The sequence below is a fragment of the Giraffa tippelskirchi genome, chromosome 10 (assembly GCF_054371585.1).
Source record: "Giraffa tippelskirchi isolate mGirTip1 chromosome 10, T2T-mGirTip1v1.2.pri, whole genome shotgun sequence".
NCBI classification, from domain to species: Eukaryota; Metazoa; Chordata; class Mammalia; order Artiodactyla; family Giraffidae; genus Giraffa; species Giraffa tippelskirchi.
The window spans coordinates 123,707,032-123,732,561 of NC_137284.1; the positions used below are offsets into that span (position 1 = coordinate 123,707,032).

A 25,530-nucleotide genomic window follows, 5' to 3' on the forward strand; every position below is an offset into this window, starting at 1 on the left:
ATCCCTGCCCGGGGCAAACACCTCACTTTTAAGAGGGCCGCAGGCAACATGCCTACCCAAGATAAGCTGGTCTCCTGGCATAGTTTTTCTAGGGTTTGTTTGAGGGTTTGATTCACGCTTTCCACTTTCCCTGCGCTCTGGGGATGGTAGGCAGTGCAATTTCCACTGGGTTTTCAAAGCCTTTGCCACCTATTGTTCTGCGTTTGCTACAAATGCCAATCCATTGTCCAACCCTATGGTCACAGGCATTCCATATCTGGGGACAATGACTTTCAGGAGTGCCCTGGTTACTTGTCTTGCTTTTTCAGTTTGGGTAGGAAAGGCTTCCACCCAGCCTGAAAAGGTGCAGATAAAAACTGCAAAGTATCTAAATCCTTGATTTGGAGTGATTTCAGTGAAACCTCAGAGAAGGCGATGGCACCCCACTCCAGTACGCTTGCCTGGAAAATCCCATGGGCGGAGGAGCCTGGTAGGCTGCAGTCCATGTGGTCTTGAAGAGTCGGACACGACTGAGCGACTTCACTTTCACTTTTCACTTTCATGCATTGGAGAAGGAAATGACAACCCACTCCAGTGTTCTTGCCTGGAGAATCCCAGGGACGGGGGAGCCTGGTGGGCTGCCGTCTATGGGGTCGCACAGAGTCGGACACGACTGAAGCGACTTAGCAGCAGCAGCAGCACTTTCTGCCATTAGTGTGGTATCATCAGCATATCTGAGGTGGTTGATATTTCTTCCAGCAATCTTGATTACATGTTGTATTTCTCAAGAGAGCAAGTGTATTTTGTTTTAAAACAACTAAATTTGTGGTAATGTGTTGCAATGGCCACTCATACCTTGAGAGAGTGGTTCCATCACTCATCGACTCATCTTGAGGGGCTGCCCTGTTCCCGGCACTGTTCTGGGCACCAGGGGTTAGTGAAGAACAAGACAGGCCAGGGCCCAGCTCCCCCAAACCTAACACTCGGAGGGAGGGAGAAAATGTGTTTTCAGAGAGCCTTGTCCTGGAGTGAAAACACAGCTGTCAAACAGGAGTGTATGATGCCACAAGGAGCTGCGGAGGGGGCTGGTTTAGATGGGGCCTCGGCCTCAGGGGGCCTCTGTGCCTGAGGAGGTGACATTTAAGCTGGAGTCTGAGTGACCAAATGTGAGCAGCCATGCTGGCCTCTGGAAGGACACAGGAGTACTGGGATATAGAGCTTAGGATGACAGCTCACTTGACATCAGAGAGCAGGGGGTGGTGGCCCCGGTCCCTTGCCCTCTTCCACTGGTGGGAAGTCCTCACAGGTTCTTTCCATGCTCTCGGGAGGATGGTGATGTTTTTTTGTTCTACTGGACATTACGTGCAGTACCCAGTCATCCCCCATCATCTGCTGCTTCTTTATACAACTGCAGGGACAACCTCGCAGGCTGTTCTAAAACCAAGAGGCGACTAGGCTCTCGAATTCATTCACTGATGACGCTACAGAGCCAAAAACATCTACTTCTGTCATCAAATCCTAAACAAGCTTTGTAATCCTGAGCGAGCGGCCTTCCTCCCAGCAGCTAACAGCAGTGCCTGCTCTTGTGGGGTGACATGAAGTCTCTACCTGTGTCTTCTATCACCCAGCTCTTTGCACATAGAGGAGAGAGCGTATCTGTTGCTGGCTCCTGGTGAATAAGTAGGGACCACTAAAATTTGGTGATCTGGGACATCTCTGACAGTCCAGTGGTAGAGACTCCACACTTCCAATGCAGGGGGCACAGTTTTGATCCCTGGTCGGAGAACTAAGATTCCACATGCCTCGAAGTACCACCAAAAGATAAAATAAATTTAAAATGTCAAAAAAATAAAAATCACTGGCCCCTTCTGTATGTTCATATCCCTTGGAATCTAAGAGTTGACATGGATTTTGGCCAGTGTTTATTCCTGTCCTGTGGTTTGAACAGTGAAAATGCAGCCCCAAGAGGGACAAAACCCACATGGGTTGAAAGGTCTTGCAGCCCTTCCTACATCTGCTGAGGTCAGAGACTTCGTACCTGGGGACAGGGCCCTGCAGCACCAATGCTGGCCCTGCCTTTTTCCTTCTACAGCTTTTTAAAAGTACAGATGGACCTATCCTATCTGGCTATTAACAGTTGTAAATTGCATTATATACACAACTGAGAGCATTTCCTGCCTTGTGAAAGGCAGGAAAGACTGCCTCTAACAGTCTTGACTATTAATTGGGTCCTGACTTTTTGAGGTCCTCAATATTGGGCCCCCCAGAATTAGAGGTGTACATGACCCAAGGGGCCCCCTTACTAAGCTTACCTGATCATTCAGGCTCGTGAAACTCAGAAAAGGTGCATGGAGGTTTGGGCAGAGTCCATATCACATTGTAAATATATGGGTAATGGGATCTTTTAGTTTTTCTTTGTTTTTTTAATGAACAGAATAAGGTAGTTACACTTAGGAATACCCATTCACCAAAAGAAAGGGGGGGTGGGATGGGTGGGTTAAATCATTGTGTTTTTTGATGAATGGCTTGTACACTGAAAAATAAATTGGACAAACTGGTATAGAGCTCAGTGAACATGAAATCAGCTATTAGAAGAAAGCTTGTGAACAAATTCTGAGGCAGATATGCATCTTTTGATTAATGCCCTATCAATCATCCACACAGCTACCTTCGCTAAGTCTTGCTGTAATCATTCATGGTTGCTTTCGGAAATACTGGCAGAAACTATAGCGCTGCAAAAGCGGAATATTATTACTGATTTCTCCCTAACTTACTGTGAACAATGACTGTTTTCACCAGGTTTCTGCTCTCCTTTATTAAAGAAACACAATACAGAATGAAAGGAGGGTTCCTCCAAGCCCCGTGAAATTCTCCTAGGGTATTCTTAATGATATTCAGTCTTAAATGGGCAAGCTATTGTAATGCAAGGTTCTCTGCAGGAATAATAGTAATGTAATCCCATTGAAACTGCCTTTTATGGATTGTAGTCAAATGGGCAAAATGTGGAGTCACATTAATGAAGTGAGTATATCTTCAGCATTATTACTTAAAGTTGTTGAAATGGTTTGAATTTTGCTATTGTAATTATTATATTCTCAGTTAATGTGCTTAACAGCAATAGTAATTAACCCACCAGATTGGAAAATTTTCATGAATTCTCCCTTTGACTTTGCAAGAAACCCTGATTCTTTCTGGATCTTACACAGTAGAATGGAGAAAAGATCTATGTATGTATATATTTTCCCACTGAGTATTTTTTTTTAAGGAAATTTTCATGAACGCAATTACAGTGTTTCGTGCTTTTTTTTAAAGTCACTGGCAAATTCCTCAAGAGCACTTCATTCTCTTAAGAGGACTGGATTCCTAAACTATGCTGGTGCAGAAAACAATCTGGCACTGCCTACTAGTCCAGAAATCTTTAGGTCATAGTGCGGCTTCCTCAGAACTTCCAGTAGCCTGGGAAATACTCGGGCATAATGAAGTGGTGACAGGCATTAGCATGTATAATGGACGTTAATAGACATTGAGTACTCTTTAGCTGGAAGAGGGAGCGATGCTTTCCCATTGGAATATTGCTCCATCGAAGCTCATTGATCACTGATTTCAGCCGGGAGAGGTTAATCCATCAGCTTCTGTAACCAGACGGCACTGATGGAAATTCTTTAGGTGGCATTCTGGATGAACCAAGCTTTCCATCTTTACAAACAAATGAGTGATATGACAAGCATGGTGTTCAAAACACATTTAACCAATTGATTTTCTTTCCTCTTGTAATAAGATCTGGAGACATATGAAAGTGTGCAGGGTGAGCTGAGATGAAAAGAATTGCTCCCTGCGTGGGGACTTACAGGATGAGGAGCCGATAAAAGTCCTATAAAGCATGTAGTCACCCATTCTCTTTGTTATATAAAGTTTGTTATTGCAATAAATAGCTGTTATTGAGCCGATGCCTTTTGCTTCCGTTGTACGGAATCTTAGGTCTGGGTATCTGTGCACATGCCCACGTGTGTCCCCTCTAAGCCATCACCTTTTTCTGGGAAGTTTTGAGATGTTGGTCAATCATCGTTTTTACTTTTTAATTTGAACACACAGCCCTGATGTGACCCGGGGAGGAAAAACTAGATATAGTGGTGAGCTGGTCTCTGCATCCTTTGCGAATGATGGTTTTTCCTCTATTTCCCACCTGCAGCCCTGCCCTGAGCTTCACCTACCCTTCGGCACCCGTGTCCCTCCACATGCATCAGCAGATCCTAAGCCGACAACAGAGCTTAGGCTCAGCCTTTGGACACAGCCCTCCGCTCATCCACCCCGCCCCGACTTTCCCGACCCAGAGGCCTATTCCCGGGATCCCTACAGTTCTGAACCCCGTCCAGGTCAGCTCCGGCCCTTCCGAGTCCTCACAGGTGAGAGAGACATCTTGATGACCTGGTTTGTCTTGGGAACCATAGAGGAAAGCCATGGGGCCACATCAGCCTTGGATGCGCACAGGCCCTATCATCCTCACAGCTTCCATACCGCAGCCTGTCCACCCAACCCAGGGCTCTCTGTCTTCAGATTTGTTGACTGTGCCATGTATATGCTCCTCAAGAAACAAGAGCTTCTTCCACTAGTCATTGTATCCTTGGTGGAAAAGCTGCTTGATCTGGCTTCCCTCTGACCCTGTGTGGTCTGTTGTCCATTCAATAAACATACATCCCATGGAGAGAGTAACACAGAAACTTACAATACCATATGTAAAATAGATAGCCAATGGGAATTTGCTGTATGACTCAGGGAACTCAAACAGGAGCTCTGTGACAATCTAGAAGGGTGGGATGGGGAGGGAGATGGGAGGGAGGTTCGAGAGGGAGGGGGACATGGGTGCACCTACGGCTGATGCTTGTTGATCTTTGACAGAAAACTACAAATTTCTGTAAAGCCATTATCCTTCAGTTAAAAACAAATAAAATAAATAAATTTTTTTAAATTTTAGTGAATAAAATAAACATACATCCCATGAATGCGTTACTGTCATTCAGTCCCTGTGTGCTGGACTATTGGAGTTCGTTTAAAGCCAGGATCCCAGCTCTTTTCCACTAGCTTTGAAAAGCCACCAGAAGTTGGTACTCATGATTAAAAACAAGGAGGCACCTCATGAATGTCTCATGAATGCCTCCTGAGTTTTTTTTTCTCCAGTTTTTATTTCAGTACAGTTATTTAAAATGTTTCAGGTGTACAACAAAGTGAATCCATTATGCATATATCCACTTTTTTAGATTCTTTTCCCATATAGGTCATTGCAGAGTACTGAGTAGAGTTCCCAGTGCTATACAGTGGGCCCTTATTAGTTCTATTTTATATATGCATGCGAGCATGCTAAGTCGTTTCAGTCGTTCCAACTCTTTGCAACCCTATGGGTTGTAACCCTCCAGGCTCCTCTGTCCATGGGATTCTCCAGGCAAGCATACTGGGGTAGGTTGCTATGCCCTCCTCCAGGGGATCTTCCTGACCCAAAGATCAAACCCATGTCTCTTACGTCTCCTGCATTGGTAGTCAGGTTCTTTACCACTATCACAACCTGTGAAGCCCATTTTATATACAGTAGTGTGTATATGTCAACCCCAATCTCCCAATTTATCCCTCTACCCCATTCCCCTTGGTAACCGTAAGATTGTTTTCTGCATCTGTAGCACAATTTCTGTTTGTAAATAAGTTCATTATCCTAGCTGTGAACACGTTTTCTGAACTCTGCTACCTGGAAATAGGAGCCATATCTCTCATCATTCTAGGGGCAAAGAAGCCTGCTAGTCTCAAGTTGTGTGTTTTAGCTGTGGTCCTGCTTGTTGATCAGAATCTAATTTTTGTCTCTGTCCCTGCCAATGTGACCTGCAGAACAAGCCCACGAGTGAGTCTGCGGTGAGCAGTACGGGGGACCTGGTGCACAACAAACGCTCCAAGATCAAACCAGATGAAGATCTCCCCAGCCCAGGGCCACGGGGCCAGCAGGTGAGGGAGGCGCCTGACTCAGGCTCCATCTAGCCTGGCATCTTTCACAGCTTCAGCTTGTCTGCTGTGTTCTTGGCCTTAGCAGTATACACGCGCTTAACAAAAGGCCAGGTCTGGAATCTGATTCAGTTTGTTTCTCTAGCTCAGAAGCAAACACACAAAAATGCAGGCAGCTCTGTGGGGTAGAAACTGAAGTTCAGAGTAAGTAGTTGGATGCATTTGTTGTTGATCAGGGATGTGAACAAACTTCAGGCCTTGGCTCTGATCTTGGGCCTGAATTACGAGTGCCTGGCTCTCAGCCTGAGCAGGGCAGGCCAAGGATATTCTCTACAATGATCATGTTCTTTCTTGTTCTTATTTTGCCACTTCCCACTGGCCAGGATACCCTGCAGAGCCAGGAGGGATCCCGCCACAGCTAACCTAATCTAAGGTTACTTCAATGCTGGCTCTTTACCCAAAGTCCTGAAAGGACAAGTTTAAGTTTCAGTTTAGTCTCTACTGTTGTTTAGATCCTGAGCCTCAGTTTCAAAAATATTTAGATTACGCCCATCACCCTATCTTGCAGGTTCCCTGTGCCCAATATGGAGCTCAATGAATATAATAATTCAACCCCTGAGATAGAGGTTGGACAAGAGTCTGGATGTGCACAGAATCTGGACCCTGAATTTGTCAGGCTGTTTTAGCCCAAGCTTACGCCCACGTTTCCTTTTCTGGGAGCAGTTGAAGGATGGGATGAATGGGTGTCATGGGTTTGCTCTTACATTTTGCTAACTATACCTAAACACTTGTATACAGCTTTTGCCATCTAACTGCAGGTTAGATCCTGAATTTACACACCTAATCATCTCCCAGAATTCTGGAAATTCTTTGTCTTTTCATTTCTGCAAAGCTGCCTTAGAAGCCTAGAAAAGACTATGCTGCCAAGTTTTAGATGCTGTGGCTCCTGGGCCGGGAGTGTAGCCTTGGAGACCAGAAGTTGAACCAAGGAGACATCATCCCTGTAAAAATCCACAGAGTGCCTCTCACAACCTCCAATGGCAGGGAGAACAGAATTAGAATTAGCAGTAAACCCTTACCCTGAATTCCAGACTATGAGAATAAACAAATTAATATGCTGAAAAAACTTTAACTGAAAGAGAAAGACCAGTCTTTTGGGTAAAGACTACATGACCTAGTTTGATTGCTTTTCTTAAGAGATGACATCTTAGTTTTTTGGGGTTTTTTTTCCACCTTGGTACTCAGGATAGCAAAGTTTGGCCTCAACATCTCACCAATATTCTGGTTTGGATTATTGTCTTTAATCACAAATTAATGACCTCTGAAGGTGTATTGGGTAAATCTGATGAAAAAAAAAAGCACAAAAATGATTCCATCTCTGGTTTCTTCAATTCATAAAACACAGTTGTTAGACCTGGGCTCCATTTTATTTCTCCCCAAAAACTGCATCTGGAGGAAGACAAGCCTACATCAAGTTTCTCCTTTCTCTTCTTATCTGCCCTCCTATTGTGTCTGATTTTTGTCTCCCTCTGTCTCCTTGCTTCCTCCTTCCCTGCCTTTCAGGAACAGCCAGAAGGGACAACCCTGGTGAAGGAGGAAGGGGACAAAGATGAAAGCAAACAGGAGCCTGAAGTCATCTACGAGACAAACTGCCACTGGGAAGGCTGTTCTCGAGAGTTCGACACCCAGGAGCAGCTGGTGCATGTGAGTGAAGGGGGCTGGGGAACGGGGCTTTACAACTAGGTGACCTTTCCTGTGGGGTCAGCTCCCCTGACCTCGAGCTGAGTCAGGTTTCTTGGCTAGTGGCCTGGCAAACTGGAGAGGGCTTTATGACTTTCTGAGAATAAAGAAAACTCTGAGCCACAGTGCTTGACCTGTTCAGTCAGCTAAAGCTTAGTGTAAAATTCAATAAAGTCTTCAATACAGTGTAATGACTCTGATCCTGTAAGCCAGAAAACACTATTTTGAGTTAGCGACTTTGATGGTTATTGAGTCATAGTAAGCTGGACATGAATTATTATTAACCTTTTAACCAAGTTTGATTTCAGCCAAGTCCCAGTAACAATACCAAAAAAAAAAAAATTGGAGAGGTGGGGGAAGTTCTTTTTTTCCTTTCTGCCTTACTGTCCTCCACCCTCACCACCTCAGGACTCTCCCACTATTTTAGTCAGCAGTTAGCATTCTCTATGAGAAGTGGGTAATGGTTCAGGATAAGCCATTAGCACAGTTTCTTGGCTTGAAGCTATTAGAAAAAGTGATACGTTATTTTAAAATGTGTTTAGTGGTGTATGTTTTGGAAACTGCAACGTGGTCAGATTGAGAACCTCACCATCTCTTCCCACACCAGATTCAGAAGTCTCTGCCTCGCTCCCCTGCCTGGTATTTCAGAAAATGCAGGGCACCCCACCACCACCCCCACCCCAACACACACACACACACACACACACACAGGCACGCATACTTGATTAGCCTGTTCCCTCAGCTGGTGCTTCACCTTTGTTTGGTACTTTCTCAGACCACTGGAGTCTTCCCTGGCAAATGGAACCAGGAGTAGCTAAGATGGAAAGGCATTTAGATAATCAGGGATGAAACGATGTCAAAGCACAGGGCTGCATTAAGGCATTAAGGATGGTTTGCTATGTGGATCCCTTTTGTAAGCTTTAAATATGACAGAAAATCTGATGGAGTAGCTTTCTTTGGGATCCCCTCCTCTCCCTTCCCCTGTCACTCAGACACACTATACACATACCCACTCCATTCTCTTTGCTTTTACACTTTTTATTTTTTAGACGATTCCTATCACTTGATAACTCTCCATTTAAACACTGTGCTGCCTGTGCTGTGCTATGTTCAGCCACTCAGCTCAGTCATGTCCGACTCTTTGTGACCCTATGGGCTACAGCCCACCAGGCCCCTCTGTCCATGGAATTTTCCAGGCAAGAATACTAGAGTGGGTTGCCATTTCCTACTCCAGGGGATCTTCCAAACCCAGGGATTGAATCCGTGTCTCTTGCATCTCCCGCTTTGGCAGGCGGATTCTTTACCACTGCACCACTTGGGAAGCCCGTTTAAACACTAAGATTATACAACTCCTGACACACCTTCCATGTTTCATATGTTTATATATATATATATATATATTTTTTTTTTTTTTTGAAGTATAGTTGCTTTACAATATTGCTTCAGTTTCTACTGAATCAGCTATACGAATACATATATCCCCTCTTTTTTGGATGTCCTTTCCATTTAGGTCAGCGCAGAGCACTAAGTAGAGTTCCCTGTGCTAAACAGTAGGTTCTTATTAGTTATCTGTTTTATACATAGTGATGTATATATGTCAATTGCTTGGGCTTTTGAAGAGTGTCTTCTGTACCCTGGTCCATCTGCTAATATATGCACATGCTGCAGTTACATTATTGTTATTATTATTATTTTTGAAAGTTGCTCAGTCATGTCCGACTCTTTGCAACCCCATGGATGATATAGTCCATGGAATTCTCCAGGCCAGAATACTGGAGTGGGTAGCCTTTTCCTTCTCCAGGGGATCTTCCCAGCCCAGGGATCAAACCCAGGTCTCCTGCATTGCAGGTGGATTCTTTACCATTTGAGCCACAAGGGAAGCCCAAGAATACTGGAGGGGGTAGCCTGTCTCTTCTCCAGAGGATCTCCCCGACCCAGGAATCGAACTGGGGTCTCCTGCATTGCAGGCGGATTCTTTACCAACTGAGCTATCAGCAGTTACATTATAGGGTCAAATACATGGTTTGCCAGGTTTTAAGGTCCATCATATACAGAACATTTTGAGAATTTAACATGACATATGGGCCCCTCCTCCCCATTTCTTTTTTAATTATGTCTCTTTGTAATAGTATAGAGAGAATTCTAGATTTCTCCAAGCCAGCAAGAAACTAAAAAGTCAAATGTTTTTAATTAGGGTATATTTCCAGATTTTTCTATGAACTTAACTTGATTCCTGCTCTTTAATTTGATGCAAGTGTTATTTTTAAGCCAAGCCTGACTTAATGGCCTTTTATTCTTGCTGTTTTAATGGAAAAGACAGACATTGTAACACTAAAGAGGAAAAAAAAGTTTGGAATTTTTCTTTTAATGTGGGGAAATAATCCCGAAGAGGGGAAGAGGCCAAGAATACCCTCAGTGATAGAGTGAGTGAAGAGTGTACTTGCAAAGAACTGTTTGTACAAAACCTGTTGTCATAAACGAGATGTTGGCAGTGCTGCTTGCCTTTTAAAACGTCCTTCTGAGAGAGGACTCAGTCTCATGGTGCCTTTTCTGTGGACAAGTCATTTTTCCAAGGACTGCCCTGATTTTGGTCCAGTTGTTATCAAATGGGAAAGGCAATAGGAGTGTATTCTAAGACTACATTTAAAAGGAATCGTGTTCTTCATTAGAGGCCTGTTTTAATGTAACATTTTTGGGTTGTGGTGATACCTGCATATTCTCCATGCCTTCTATGTCACAGCAAAGTTTTTAAAAGACAGTGGATATCACAGATACTTCTGTCAAGTCTCAGTGGCACAAGGTTTTAGGTAGGAAAGATGCTTTAACAGAGAGTTCTGAGTAATTTTAAGGCAAGGCTGCTTCACCAATCAACTAAACAGCCACCATGTTGTCTGTTTTATTATAAAAACTAGGGAATGAATGACACATACAGTGACATTTTTTAATCTCAAATTGGCAAGAAGAAATTTGTGTCAGGATTAGGAGACTACCCAATATATTCACCTTGTGATATTAGTTTTAGTCTGAGATTAATTATAGTTCAGTAAACTTAGCTAAGTGAAATTAACATTTTTAACTTACAAAAAAATAAATAAAGATGCTGGTTTATACCACTTATTCCATACCTTTTTACTTGTTATCTGGCGTGCGGAAATTCCAAACTTGTATGTTCAAATTGATTTTCCTTCGCATGGCAGACATAATAAGTGCCTTCCTGCTCATGGTGAATCTGATAGCTTCAGCAGTGGCCTGGTGTATTATTTTTTTTGTCAATGGAATGATTAGCTAGTTCAAGTCCACCTAATTACTTGGGTGGCAGTCGGACCAAAAACCAGTGGCAGAACCCAGTTTTATAGGGGCAGAAGGAAGCATGAACTGTGTGCGTTCCTGCGACTCTCCTTGGAGAGAGGACATTTTGTGAATTAGTTGAATTTTCATGCTACCGACAACCAAGAGGCAAGGTGTTAAACCATTCTGATGCCCTGCCTTATTTATAGCCATGACCCATTCTTTTTCCCCCTCTTACAGTTAATAGAAAGATTCATGATTCTTCATGGTTGTCTATCTAGTGTCTGACAGTCCCGACTGCCTGCGAAAGCAAGTCACTATCTATAATTGATATCCTCCCGTGGAATAGGGTGCTGGCTGCAATTGAAGGGCTTTGCTGAAAGCTCTTAAATCCTGACAAGTTCTCCCCTTGTTCTGGTTCAGTCGCTGAGCTGCACGGTTGGAATTCCAGAGTCATTTGAACTTGGTGCAGAAGGGAGACATGTGTTTCGCATTAGCAAATCACAGAGTTGAAGAGGAGAATTAGGGACTCAGCCGACTTTGCCCACCAGGTAGTCCCGTTTTCAGCGTACTGCACTCCGTGTTCTCTTGAAAAGATGACCCCGGCCCATTACTGTCCGAACAGATGGGCTAAATATTGCCTTTGCCTTCTCTTCTCCTTTATTTCAAGCCCCTGTCCTTCTCCCGTGGTGTGTTGATTCCAGGTTTGCTGTAAGGTCTTTATCACTGGGATGTTTAATTAATTTCTCTTCTCAGCAAGATAATTATAATTGGGCTTCATGACTCTCCAGCTAGTATTAAATTTGTCATAAATTTACTTCTATGCCCAGAAGCTAAGAAGATAGATGTAATTTTTTGTTAGCTAGTTTTTGGTGTACTTTTTTCCCTTCTTAGTTAAAATAGGAAGAACAGAGTAAGAAGGACATAGAGACAAAAATTAATTTAGAGTACTTTTGATTAAGACAGAATTTACTAATGATTTGTCAAGATGCCAGAATTTTCCTTACCTTGACATGTGAAGGCACATATTCTAACATCTCAAAATAATTTGAAAAGTCCACACTTCCCCTTTAATCTCAGATGAATTAATTCTCTTTTTCTGTCTTGCATTACATATTGCAAAACACATTAAACTTACATGTTTCTGAAAGTTGTAGAATATCAGTTCACAGCATGTGGTTTTTGTTTTGGTTTGGTTTGTTTTAGCTTTTTTGCTGTGTAAAACAACTCAAATTCTATCTGCTGGCTTGGCTTCTTGAAGAGATGAGAGAGGCTTCCAAAACTTCCTAAGACCCATTTCCCTCTTGTATTAATTCTGTCCTGGAAGACAGTTCCAGCTTTGGCCCTTGAACAATGGAAAAATATCCAGTATGCATTGCCTGCCGCCCAAGTTAGTCTCAGGTTGTTTGCTTCTGAATGGCGTTGTGTGTACTACTGATGTTTTGAGAGGCTTTTTAAAAAGAAGGAAAGGGAATATATGTGAAGGATGAAGAACGTGTACCTTGGTGTGAGTCACCACTGCCAGGCATCTAGTTATGCTTGAAAATATCACTGGTGGAATCCAGAAGAATAAAGACAGTATAATCATCAGAACTAATGCCCACCTGTTTGCTCTGTCACTACCATTCCCTTAACTTCTATTTCACCCCTCCAACCAGTTCTTTTCCATTTAAAGAATAACACGTATGATATTTGTCCAAAGGTCTTAAAAAGATCAAATTATTTTTTAACAGTTTTATTCCCCACCCTGATCCCGCCAGAATAACCCTGCAGGGAGAGCCTTGACAGTTACACCGTAGGGGCTCTTGTCTCCTGCCTGTAAGATCGAACAGCAGAGAATGTGAGAGGTGTTTGTATTAGCCCCTAGCTTCATCTGGTGGTGTGTATGTCACTGCACTCCTTCATTTGTATCTTTTAAGCATGGTGTCAGAAATGCACCGTTTTGTACAATGATTAGCCACCTACTTGGATTTTAAATGCTTTCATATGCTGCAAATTTTGATCTTTAAAAGCTTGCTGAAGTTTTCTTTATCAGAAGAATACAGCTATAATCACCTTTGCTGCCACTGGAACACAAATTCTATACATCAGCAGCATGAAAATGCAAGACTTTCTTCTTAATATCATAGAGATGTAGATATAAAGGAAGCACATCTAATCTGTAAAGAATTGATGCATCTGTAGAAACGCCAGGAAGAGTTACGATGTGGTGAAGACATTATTTTCATATTAATACCATGTTCCCAAATTTGCATTTTAAATATTTTCCAGCTAATTTTGATCCCTTTGCTAAAGTTGCATTGTATATCTTTACCTAAGAGAAAATTGAATTTAGGATGTGATCAGGGTCTCTGATAAGAGGCAGAAATTAGTTTTGTGTGCACATAAAACCTCAAATGAATGAGTGAAGATTTTGATCTTATTTTCTCTACATGGAGTTGCTAGTTAATTTAGTTACTCTAATTATTTGGAAATACTGCATGGAAAATGTAGACGAAGAGCTACCAACTTCAAAGTCATCCTACGACGATCATGCCCCAAGGGTCACATTCTTTTTAGAGTTACTGCCTAAATTGCACCTGCAGAAATTGTTCCCATAAAGACAGTCAGGAGATTATACGGAGTAGGGGGCATGGAGGGCTGTGTGGTCCACCAGTGAGAGCCTCCTGGGGCCAACGGAATTCTGAGTGGCAGCCCCATCTCTGCCCTGACCCTTGAGGTGACCTCCCTGGAACCATTTGACCCCTTAGAACGTTATTTTCTCACTTATCATACTGTGAAACAGCCGTGAAAATAAGTGCTGTCCCCCATGTCCAAGGCCAAACAGAGATCACATGCAGCAGCCCTAATGAGAAACAGACAGAGGGTCTCAAAGAGGTTACGCGTCTCTTTGTTTTATGTACGTGTGTTTTGCAGGGTGGCATGGGGGAGGGGTGAGGAGTGGTGCCATTGGGTTTTGTGGCTTCCGCATATTAGCTCTAAGGCTTATTTTATATTCATTGTTCCTGAGCTGAGATGTGCACTTGACTGAAACCAGAGACCCCATTCTCTTCTTCCAGTGTAGATCTGATGGCTGGGACTTCCTGAGATAGTTCACCTCCCCCAATCTCAGTTGTTTTTGTAAAAGCAAATGAAGGATTCAAATTGGATAGTCCTTAAAATAAGGATGGCAGGCAGGTTTCACTTCAAATACCAACTTACTGGCTGGCAGCCACCTGTGGTCTTGAGCTATGCTCTCTCACACTTTCCTGGGGTGCTGAGCTGCGCTCTGCCCCACATTGAGTTGGGGAGGTAGGGGGTTGGGATGTATAGCCTGCCATGGATGAGGTTTCACAGGAGGCAGGTCCTCACCATCTGTTTCCCAGGGTCTTGGCCATCTCTGTAGATTAAGTCCCCTCCAGAATAATTGTAGTTAATTTTTCTAAGAATGGTGTATTAATTACTTGAGTAATTATTGAATTATTAAAGTTTCCCCTTTACTAATGTGCCTTAGCCCATGAATGAAAAATAGCAAATCCATATTTTGAATAAGATGTAACTGGTATCAAGTAATTTCTTAGTCGCTTTCTTAAATTTGTCCAGCCATTTTATACCTCCTGAAATAGTTCATCAAAACCTTTATCCAAATAAGTGTTTCCGCCATTTGGGAAGGATTTTCCTATCGAAAGCTTTTTGGCCAGTTCTGAATGATACTTTAGGTGAGATTCTGGATTCTGCCAGTAATTGGTCCCCTGGGATTCTGTGTATGGACTCAGTTTATACAGGAAAAGATGATGTCACTTTGGGCTGGGCTGCCTACCTTGCTAAAGTTTACTTGCAGATTTTGCTGATATCATGAATCCTCTTGCTTGTCAGAAAAAGTATGAGCTGACAAATAGCAGCTCACCAGTAGAGGGCCTGGGCACAGCCTTCTTGCTGCCCACTGCCCCAGCTTTGTGGTGGGCACATTGCCAGCAGGACTTGGGCCGAACCTTCCTGGAATGGTCCTTCTCATTGGGAGGGAGAGACAAGGAAACACAAAAGCATAGTAAACAGTGTAAAGTTAGACATAATGAAGCCGTAGAGTGTTGTTGTGATTCTAGGGTCTCAGAAGAGGATTAGGGGTATAAGGATATCTAGAAAGGCTTCTGGGAAATTTAGGAAATACAGTTAAGGTCAGCGTAAAGCAGACCGTATGTGGAGGTCAGCTTTTGAGATATGGTGATCATGGTGATGATGGTGGTGAAGATGCTGGTGATGATGGTGATGGTGAGGATGAGGATGGTGACGAGGATGATGGTGGTGATTTTGTAAGAAGAAACAGCACCGTATCTGCTAGAAAACTTTGGCTGACCACTTTTCTGCTACAGTACAATGTGTGTTTCAAAGCTGACAGGCCTGGCTTCGAAGCCTGCTCTCCACTCTAGCTCTCCACTCCTTCTCTGTGAAACAAAAATAATAATAGTATTTACTTCATAAAACAGTTGGGGGAATTAGCTTAAAATTAGAGTCAATAAAATGTTAGTGATTCTCCATACCACCAAAGTGAAGTGTGAAGATATTTACTGGCTACTAAGTGGGTACACATTGCCTATAAAAACATGGTTTAGGCTGGTATTTGGGCAGTGTTTACATTGGCATATCATCATGAAATGAATAACTGCATAAAGATACTGACTGGGGCTCCAGTTCATGAAACCTAGGAGAGAAGGGCTGGAGAAGTGGGTCCCTTCCTCGTACTCCAGATCCTTCACTGGACTTGCTTGTGCTGTGTTGAGATTCACAGCCTCATCCTGTTATGTGTTCGTCTGTGCTGACATCCTTCTGAAAGTTCTCCTTAATGGTTGCCGTAAACCAAGGCTTCTCAACTTAAGCGTATCTCAACTCTCTGGGGGCAGAGGGTTCTTTGTGGTGAGGGCTCTCTTGTTCCTTGGAGGACTGTTCACAGCATTGCTGACCTCTGCCCACTAGATGTGAGGAGTCCCCATCCCCCATGGTGACAACCAAAAATGTCTCCAGACGTTGTCAAACGTTCCTGGGGAGTGGGAGAATCACCCCTCTACTGCCCTAATCTTGCCTCTTGCAGTGTGGGAAGAAAAGAAAACAGCAAAACAAAAAAGTATATTTGTGATTAAAGATAAATTTTCTCCTGTTTAAATGGACTTTAGGACAGTGGTTCCCAACCTTTTTGGTACCAAGCACAAGTTTCGTGGAAGACACAGACTGGGGAGAAAGGGAAGGCTCAGGTGGTAATGCGAGCGATGGGGAGCAGCAAACAAAGCTTCTCTTGCTTGCCCACCATTCACCTCCTGCTGTGCAGCCTGGTTCCTAACAGGTTGGGGACCCCTGCTTTAGGATGTCTGGATTAAAAATAAAAGATAACCTCATTAAGTAGTCTCCAGCAAAAGCCTATTATATTTGTATTACATATATAATATATATGAACATTATATATTACATTTATATATATATTGTGTGTGTGTATGTGCATGCATATGTGTGCACGTATGTGGTATATATTGTGTGTTGTGCATAATTTGGCAGAATTTTATTTTAAAACCACATTTGCTAAGGTTAGGCACACTCAGTAGTTCTCAGGAAGTCCCCAAACCAGCCAAGCCCTTTGTCTTAGTGGAGAAATTCCATCACTTTTTTTTTTTTTTCTTGCAGACCGAAGGAAGTCATTCAGACTTCAGCTTCTGAGATCATGGCAAGCAGGGTTGGAGATCAGGCTCCCACTTTGACATAAAACAGAGCTCCAGGAACAGAAAGCAATTTTCTAGTGCAAGGAGTTTTTGAAGATTCAGAGACATTTACATTTTTCTGAGATTAGCTAAATACTGCCACAGATAGATTTTCTTTTTCATTTCTAGAATGATTAATGTTGGCAAGAGAAGAGAACTGTAAGTGGCATATCCTTAAAAGACTATGTTTAGGCCAAGGCCTTAAACTTAAGCCACCCTCAGCTCCCCACCCCCGGCCAGTTACCAGTAAAACTAGCGTTCATCAGTGAGTGGGGTGTGGAGAGAGTATTGGATGGTATGTTGGATATTTATTTTTTTTATCCCCAGAAAATCCCCTGGAGAAGGAAATGGCAACCCACTCCAGTATTCTTGCCTGGGAAATCCCATGGACAGAGGAACCTGGCAGGCTACAGTCCATAGTGTTGCAAAGAGTCAGACAGGACTTCGCGACTGAGCACACAGCCACTACCAAAAAACTGTTTCCGATTTTAAGTCACTCTACAATGTCAGTCCTCAGTTTATCATCAGTAAAGTGGAGATAATAATATCTATCTTATTTTCCTCACAGAGTTTTTTATTTTATTTTTTATTTGTAAGAATAGAATGAGATCATATGATGGAAGTACTTTGTAAACTCTAAAGCATTATTCAAATATAAGGAAGAATAAAACCCAGAAGTAGCAATAAAAAAAGCCTAATTAACTGAAGAATGAAGAGATTAAGATTTTTCATTAGAATAAGAAAAGAGTATGTAAATATGTTGGTAATTTGTTTGTGCCCCCTCACCTCTGTAGGCTGTTACCAGCTACAATGCATCCTTGCCATGTAGTGGCCACTACACAAATTTCAGGCATAGTATTGAGAAGAAAAAAGCTTCATGCAAGTTAGACTTATGGACTTGGCGTTGGGAACCTGAGACACTCGTCTTTCTAAATCTATCCCTTTAAGTTAGGAGAACATACAGGGCAGGCCATTCAGGAAGAGACAGGGCCAGCTACTGGGAAGACAGAGCAGTGGGAAAGCAAGTAAAGTGAAGGGACAGAAGAAGGACCGAGAGAAAGGTCTAGAATAGAAGTCAGACAGCTCATCTAGCAGTCAAGTCGCCTATGAAAAGGTGCTTGAAATATTATCTTGAAAAAGCAAGTGGATTTAAATAGGGAAAGACCATTTTAGGGAGGAGCTGGAGCTTCCATGTGGAAAAGACAGCAGGAAGAAGTTAATGGGTGCAGAAAGTATGGGAGAATTTTACCGAGGAGTGGCTTATATAAGGATGGACATTTCTTGACATATAATTACAAAATGATTCATTCTGTGCTTTTGGACTGAGGAATGATAAGTAATGTAGCTATGAAAGAACCAGAGTGTGTCTGGAAGGCAGAAGGTAGTGGGAAGTAAGGTTATGGAGCGGAGAAGCAACATTTCATGGGCAACCTGACTGCTAGATGAGCCGTATGACTTCTATTCTAGATGAAGTAAGGAGAATTAATGTTTCTGATAAGAAAGCTTGAGCCAGCATGAGCTTTGAAAAGATGAGGGCTGAATTTTGCAAAGCTCTGTTGAAGAAGACAGGAGTAGGGTAGGGGCAGAGCTGGAACCAAGACTTTGAGTTGGGAATTATTTTTTAAAACTTGGGAGGAGAGTTCGGAGATATTTCAGGGTTTTTGCAGCTAACATGGACATTGTAGAAGTTGTTCAGAGAGAAGTTTGAAGTTTCCAGTTGCCAACTGGGCATCTGGGAGGTGGCTCATGGAACCCCTGTCTCTTTTGTGAGTGGCCCAGGCTCATCACTTACAGCGCCCAAAATCCTGTTGTCTCTATTTAAAGTAGATTGATCAGTGTGTTGGGAGAGTGAGCTCTGATCACTTTCGGAAGTTGCTTGCTTTGGTGCTAGTCAAAGTTTAACAGCCAGGTAGTGATAGTTTTATTGTAACTCCTACCAGTTTTCTTTGTTTTGTTTCTCTGCTCTGCCTTATTTTCTAGTTATGGATACATGATCTCAAGTTCTGAAAATGTCTCTCAAGTCAGGAAAAGAAAACCGTACCTGCCCTCTTTTCTGCTTTACAGGATTCGGGAGTGGGGAGGTCTCTTGACACACTTGGTCCAGCCCCGTCTCACCTGCGCGGTTTATTGGGTGTTCGCTTCATGTATCAGCATGTGTGGGTGGTTTGTCCCAAGAAGCCAAGCTTTCTCTCCAGGACAAGCAGGAGAATCTTGGCTCAGGAAGAGCAGGTCTTTCCCAGAATCCTTCCCTGGAGGCAGTGAAAGTGTTCGCACCTCCCTCTCCTGGACAAGTAGGCCAGAGATGGTGCAGTTCCTACTGGCTAGATAAAGCAGTCAAACAAACTGCAAAGAAAACATTGTTCTGGCTGTATTCTCCTGGTGTTCAGTGGAGATAACTTCGCTCTAGTCTCAGTACTGAGTCATTTGGCTTCTGGCAGGAGCTTTAATTGTTAAAATGCAGATTTTTTTTTTTCTTGATCAAGAGGGGATTATTCTAGTTATCAGTCCAGAGCATCTTATTTCAAGATGAAAAGCCTTTACGGAATTACAGATGCCAACGTTTGTACAAAGCTTTTCGGCGACTGACAACTCAAAGAGAAAGTATGATTTATTAGCCTATAATGGCTAACCCTGAGCGATGGTCTAGGTCCTCTCGATTTGTGAAATTGTTTAATATGAACTGCCTTTTTATGCCGCTCCAGCCCCAGGTGACTCAAATAAATGTAGAGTCTCCATTACACGATCTGTTATGGAAGAAGGAAAGAGGGGGAGGGGGTGCAAAAGGAGAAAAGTGGCTTTCTAAAATCCATCTTGGTAGTGCCTTTTACAGTAGTTTGGCTGATAAGCCGGCAGAGGAAAGATTAATAACGAGGCTTTTTGCTATCAGTACCTGCCTGTCGATTCTCTGTAACAGGCCTGTCTGTTCAGCATGGAAATTATTGATTAAATAAAAATTGCTATTAGATTGTGATGTGATCCATAATCACAAACAATGGTGGACATTCCTCTTTTAGATCCTCAGCCATGCATCAAGTTGTTTCTTTTTTTCCCCTTGCCGTAATTTATAGTGCGCTGACACTTGAGCTCATTAGGACTAGCCTCTCTGCTGAGAGGCAGGAGAGCACGGGCATGCGCAGTTCAGCCTAGCCGGAGGGGTAAGGAGGCAGCAAGGACCATTCTGGTTGGGAGCTCAGCAAGTTCATCCATTGAGTGGCAGCAGGGTTTTCTTTTTTTTTAAAAAAAAAAAAATGTGTTAAAATACACATAACATAAAATTTATCATTTGACCACTTTATTTTTTCTAGTTTTCCTGAGGGATGATGGAAGAATAAAATTGTATATGTTTAAAGCATGCTTGCATATGTGCGTGCTAAGTCTGTTCAGTTGTGTCCAACTCTTTGTGACCCTGTGGACCATAGCCCACCAGGCTCCTCTGTCCATAGAATTCTCCAGGCAAGAATATTGCAGTGGCTTGCGGTGCCCTCCTCCAGGAATGTTTAAAACATATGATGTGATAATTTGATATATATATGTATGATATGAAATGATTAACAGAGTCAAGTTAATTAACACACCTATCACCTCAATTACCATTTATTGTGCTGTGATGAGACCATAGACCCTGGCAACAAGATTAATACTGTCTCTATGAGTTTCACTTTACTTTTTGTTTTTTTAGATTCCACATATAAGTGACACCATACAGTATTTGCCTTTCTCTGTTGACTTATTTCACGTAGCGTAATGCCCTCCAGGTTCACCCATCTTGTCACAATGGCAGAATTTTCTGTTTTAATGGCTGAATAATATTCCCCCCCCTTTTTTTTTGAGGAGATGCCTTACCATTGTCCATGATGGCAGTACCAGTTTACATTTCCACCAACGGTTCCTTGTTCTCCCTGTTCAGCACCAGGGTTCTCTTTTCTCTATATCCTCACCAACATTTGTTGTCTCTTGTCTTTTTGATAATAGCCATTCTAACAGGTGTAAGGTGATATCTCATTGTGATTTTGATTTGCATTTCCCAATGATTAGTGATGCTGAACACTTCTTAATGTACCTGTTGGCCGTTTGTATATCTTCTTTGGAAAACTGCTATTTAGTTCTTTTTAATTTGAACTATTTTGGGTTTGTTTTTTTTTTTTTGCTATCAACTTGAATGACTTCCTTAGATATTTTGGATATTAATCCCTTATCAGATATATTGTTTGATGTATATTATCATATGTGAAACAGAACACCATTCCATGTTCGATGCATGAGACAAGGGCTCAGGGCCGGGGCAATGGGAAGACCCAGAGGGATGGGATGGGGAGGGAGGTGGCTGGGGGGTCCAGGAAGGGGAACACATGTAAACCCATGGCTGATTCATGTCAATGTATGGCAAAAACTATTACAATATTGTAAAGTAATTAGCCCCCAACTAAAATAAATAAATTTATAAAAAAATAAATAAATAAATAAAAATAGTAGTAGTGTAATGAGATAAAAACTGTCTCAAAGGTAAGTGCCAGATGATATAGGGCAAAGTATCTCAAAAAAAAAAAAAAAAAGATATATTGTTTGCAGATAATTTCTCCACTCAGAAGATTGCTTTTTCATTTTGTTTCCTTTGCTGTACAAAGCTTTTTAGTTTGATATGCTCCTACTTGCTAATTTTTGCTTTTGCTATCTGTGCTTTTGGTGTCGTATCCAAAACATCATTGCCAAGGCCAATATTAAGAAGCTTTTTCTCTGTGTTTACTTCAAGGAGCTTTATAGTTTGGTGTCTTTAATCCATTTCAAGTTTTTTTCCTATTTCTGTGGAAAATGCCATTGGGATTTTGATAGGGATTGCATTGAATCTGTAGATGACTTTGGGTACTATGTGTGTTTTGTCAGTACTAATTCTTCCAATCCAAGAACATAGACTATCTTTCCATTCGTCTTTTTTAATTTGTTCATCAATATTAATTAATATCTTATAGATTTCAGTATACAGATCTTTAAGTTCCTCCTGTAACTGCCGTTAAATTTATTCCTAGGTATTTTATTGTTTTTGACACTATTGTAAATGAAATTGCTTTTTAACTTTCTCTTTCAGATGGTTAATTGTTAGTGTGTAAAACACTGATTTTGTATGTTAATTTTGTTTCCTGAAAGTTTGCTAAACTTTTTTATTAGTCCTAGCAGTTTTATGGGTGGAATCTTAGGGTTTTCTATACATAAAATCATTTCATCTGTAAATAGACGCAATTTCCTTCATTTCTTCCAATTTCATCACCCTTTATTTCTTTTTCTTGCCTAATTTCTTTGGCTAGGACTTCCAGTACTATAATGTATAGAAGTGGTGAGAGAGGGCATACTCATTTTGACCATTTTAAAGAGTTCAATTCAGTGCCATTTAGCTCATTCACAATTTTATGTAGCCATTACACAACCTCAGTCCAGAACATTTTCCTCATTCCAAAAGGAAACTATACCCATTAAGCAGTCACTGCGCTTCTTCCTTCACAGCCCCTGAAAACCACTAATCTTCTTTCTGTTTCTATGGATTATTTGCCTATTCTGAACATTTTGTATAAAAGAAATCATGTATGATCTTTTGTATGTTGGTTTTTCCACTTAGCAGTGTCCCTGCATTCTGTAGCATGTGTCAGCACTTCCTTCCTTTTTATCACCAAATCAAGTTCCATTGTCTGATTATACTACATTTTGTTTACCCTTTTATCTGTGAAAACAGTTTGGATATTTTCCACCTGTTGACTATTGTGTTTTTATGAGCGCTCGTTTCTTGTTTCAACATTGATTTTCAGGTCTTTAGGGTTTCATTCTGGAGGTGAGATTGCTCAGTCATATGGTAATTCTGTGTTTAATTTATTTGAAAAATGGCCAAACCTACAGCAGATTTTAAGCTCTCTTTTACAGTTCTGCCTTCCTAGGGTGTCTTACTGCTAACCCTATTAGCCCCTTGGAAGTACTTGTCTTTCTGGCCCCCAGCACCTCCCCTCTGTGCATTGACTCTGCTTACCCTCCATGGGCTGTGGACTCAAGCTGTCTGGGTGCTTCTAAACAGAGTGCCAGATAGCTCTGCCCTCTGTGGACACAAGGGCATCCTCAGAAAATAAGTCTGTATATCTTCTATCACCATTTTTCCCCCAAAAGTGGTGTGAATGTTTTGGACAAATGCATTGACTAAATATTCACAGTATGAAGTCACGTGGGCTTGGACAAAGAAAATAGATTGAGAGGTTGACCAAATTTTATATTTAAATGGTGATTCAGGTGAGATTCTCTTCAGGGAAAATGGACATAATCCTTTCATAGTAGCTCATTTGTGGGTCCATAGCTGGATGTTGGCTTCCCAGATGGTGCAGTGGTAAAGAATTTACCTGCCAAGGCAGGAGACACAAGAGATGCAGGTTCAATCCCTGGGTCAGGGAGATTCCCTGGAGTAGGAAATGGCAACCCACTCCAGTACTCTTGCCTGGAAAATTCCATGGACAGAGGAGCCTAGCTCTGGAAGCTCTGGAGGATGGGCCTAATCTGAGTCACTGATGTACCTTCAGTTCCTGGTCCCAAGGGCATGTTCATTCAAATGAACACAAAGACAAGAGCAAGCTAGGAAATGAGCTATTGCTTTCCCTCCCCTGTGTCATCTCTAAACTATGAGTTCTAAGGAATGTGCCTCCCCTTTCCCAGAAGCCCTTTGAGGTCCTCAACCTGCCTCACCAGCCACTGTACTGGAGGCAGGCCAGATATGTCTACGTGCATGCTTAGCTGCTTTAGTCGTATTCAACTCTTTGCGACCCCATGGACCATAGACCACCAGACTCCTCTGTCCATGGGATTCTCCAGGCAAGAATACTGGAGTGGGTTGCCATTTCCTCCTCCAGGGGATCTTTCCCACCCAGGGACTGAAGCCGCATCTCCAGCACCTCTTGCACTGCAAGTAAATTCTTTACTGCTGAGCCACCAGGGTATCCCTCTTACCTGTCTACATGTATGCACTTTCTTTCCACCATTTGTACGTATGACTTATAGTCTAACTTTACCAAAGAATTCCATCGGGATCTATATTCTGCATAGTTGTTGCTTGTTTTTTGGAGAAGCTGTGGTTGCTCAGTCAGAATAGCTTTTTTGGGTGACTCCCAACTCCCTGGCAGGAGCTCCCCATCCAGAGCCTCGTGCTCTTTATCCAGCCCTTTAGGAAGTTCAGATGTAAGGTCCGAGCTGTGTCTCTGTAGCTGGTAATGTGCCTTGGTACCATGCCAAGGGGCTGTCTTGCTGGCTGTTTCCACCCTGAGAAGTCTCATCCTTTAGTATCTCCATGTGGAGGGCTACAGCTTAAAGCAGAAGTAGTAAATAACCGCAGACGCGCAGGGTAGGAGTGCTGACCCAGAGCTCAGGGTTTCAAGTTCCAAATGTTCTGCCTCCTTCCAGTGTTGTTTCCAGCCCAATGTTTAATATAATCAGTTTCACATATTCTCTCTCAAGCAAAAGACAAAAGCATGTTTTGGATGAGTGCATGAGTTTTATCTTGAGTCAAGATAATCAGCCCTGGATGGAAATCTGACTTTCACCTCTGTTTGGATTAAAGGGGTCTGATGTTTGTGATGATGAATTATATCTACTTTTAGAGATATTCAACTTGCAGTAAATGTGTGTGTGTTGGGGGAGGGTAATTTTCCCCTTGCAAGAGTAAAACAGAGACTGACAGATGGAGATAGAGACAGACAGACAGAGACTGAGAGAGACTGTATGCTGGTGGCAGAGGTGAAGTGAGTGAAGTTGGGGATGATAGAATATATACATTTAAGAGATAAGAAGTCTAAAGGCCAAACTGTCATATATGCCAAGCAACCCTTTACAACAAGAGAATTTGTATTTGTGTGTAATTAACTAGTAGCAGAGTCACACACTGACCAGTTTAGTGGCCTTAGATAAGTTTCTTAGCCTTTCTAGACTTCACTGTGCTCTGTACTTGGTTCAAAAAAAGGTAGATAGTGGGTTAGGTTGTTTTTAAGATTCTACATTTAGAAGCAATGATAAAATTAATATCCAAAAACAAACAAACAAAAAAATTAACATCCAGCATGTATGTGCACGCTCAGTGTCCGATTCTTTGTGGCCCATGCACTGGGGGTGCAGACAGCAGGAAAAGGAAGACAAGTGCCTGTCCAGCTGAAAAGGGATTAAGATCACCATTGGCAAAGGAGATCCAAAGCCAGCTGAGTGACAAAATCTCTCGAGCAGATAGGCTTATCCAGTGTCAGGGGACTGAGGTTCCTTACACATGGAACCATGAACCAACATCAGAAACTTTTGAGCAGATGCAAAAGATGGATGAGGGCTGGGAAATTGAAGACAGTGATATCATTGTACACCTACCAAGGGGGCAAAAGAATGAATTCTGAAAATGACAGATGGAGAAAGTCAAGTCAGCTCTAGAGGATGCTATCTTGTTAAAAGGTTGTTGTTTTATCACAAGATGAAATAGTAATCACTGGGACCCTCTGGGCTCACCGAGAAAAACATCACACTGGACCAGGCTGATATTTTCTTTGGCAATTTTGTTAGACTGATTGGCCATGAAAATGCAGTAAATATATGTTGGGACCTCAGCAAAATATTTAATAAGCACTTTTGGCCAAGACAGAGAGTGATGGTTGCGCTAAACAGCAGTTAGGAGACGTAGTCATTGGGTGGGTGATGAGGCGTGGTTGGACATGAGCGGGGAGCTGCTTCTAGGAGCAGGCTGCTGGGCTTGCCCCCCCCACCCCATTTTGCTTAACAATTTGATGTTTGTTTGTTTCCAGCAAAGTCATAGAGTGCAATT

At 42.3% G+C, this 25,530-nt stretch overlaps 1 protein-coding gene across 5 annotated transcripts in view; it reads left to right on the forward strand.

Annotated features, from left to right (window-relative positions):
- Positions 1-25,530, forward strand: part of GLI3 (GLI family zinc finger 3) — a 306,186-nt gene that overhangs the window by 225,960 nt on the left and 54,696 nt on the right. For all 5 annotated transcript variants that reach the window (XM_081531099.1, XM_081531098.1, XM_081531097.1 and 2 more), the window contains 3 exons: positions 4,169-4,382; positions 5,851-5,964; positions 7,525-7,665. In XM_081531099.1, the coding sequence (XP_081387225.1) occupies positions 4,169-4,382; positions 5,851-5,964; positions 7,525-7,665 (469 nt within the window). The remainder of the gene's footprint in view (positions 1-4,168; positions 4,383-5,850; positions 5,965-7,524; positions 7,666-25,530) is intronic.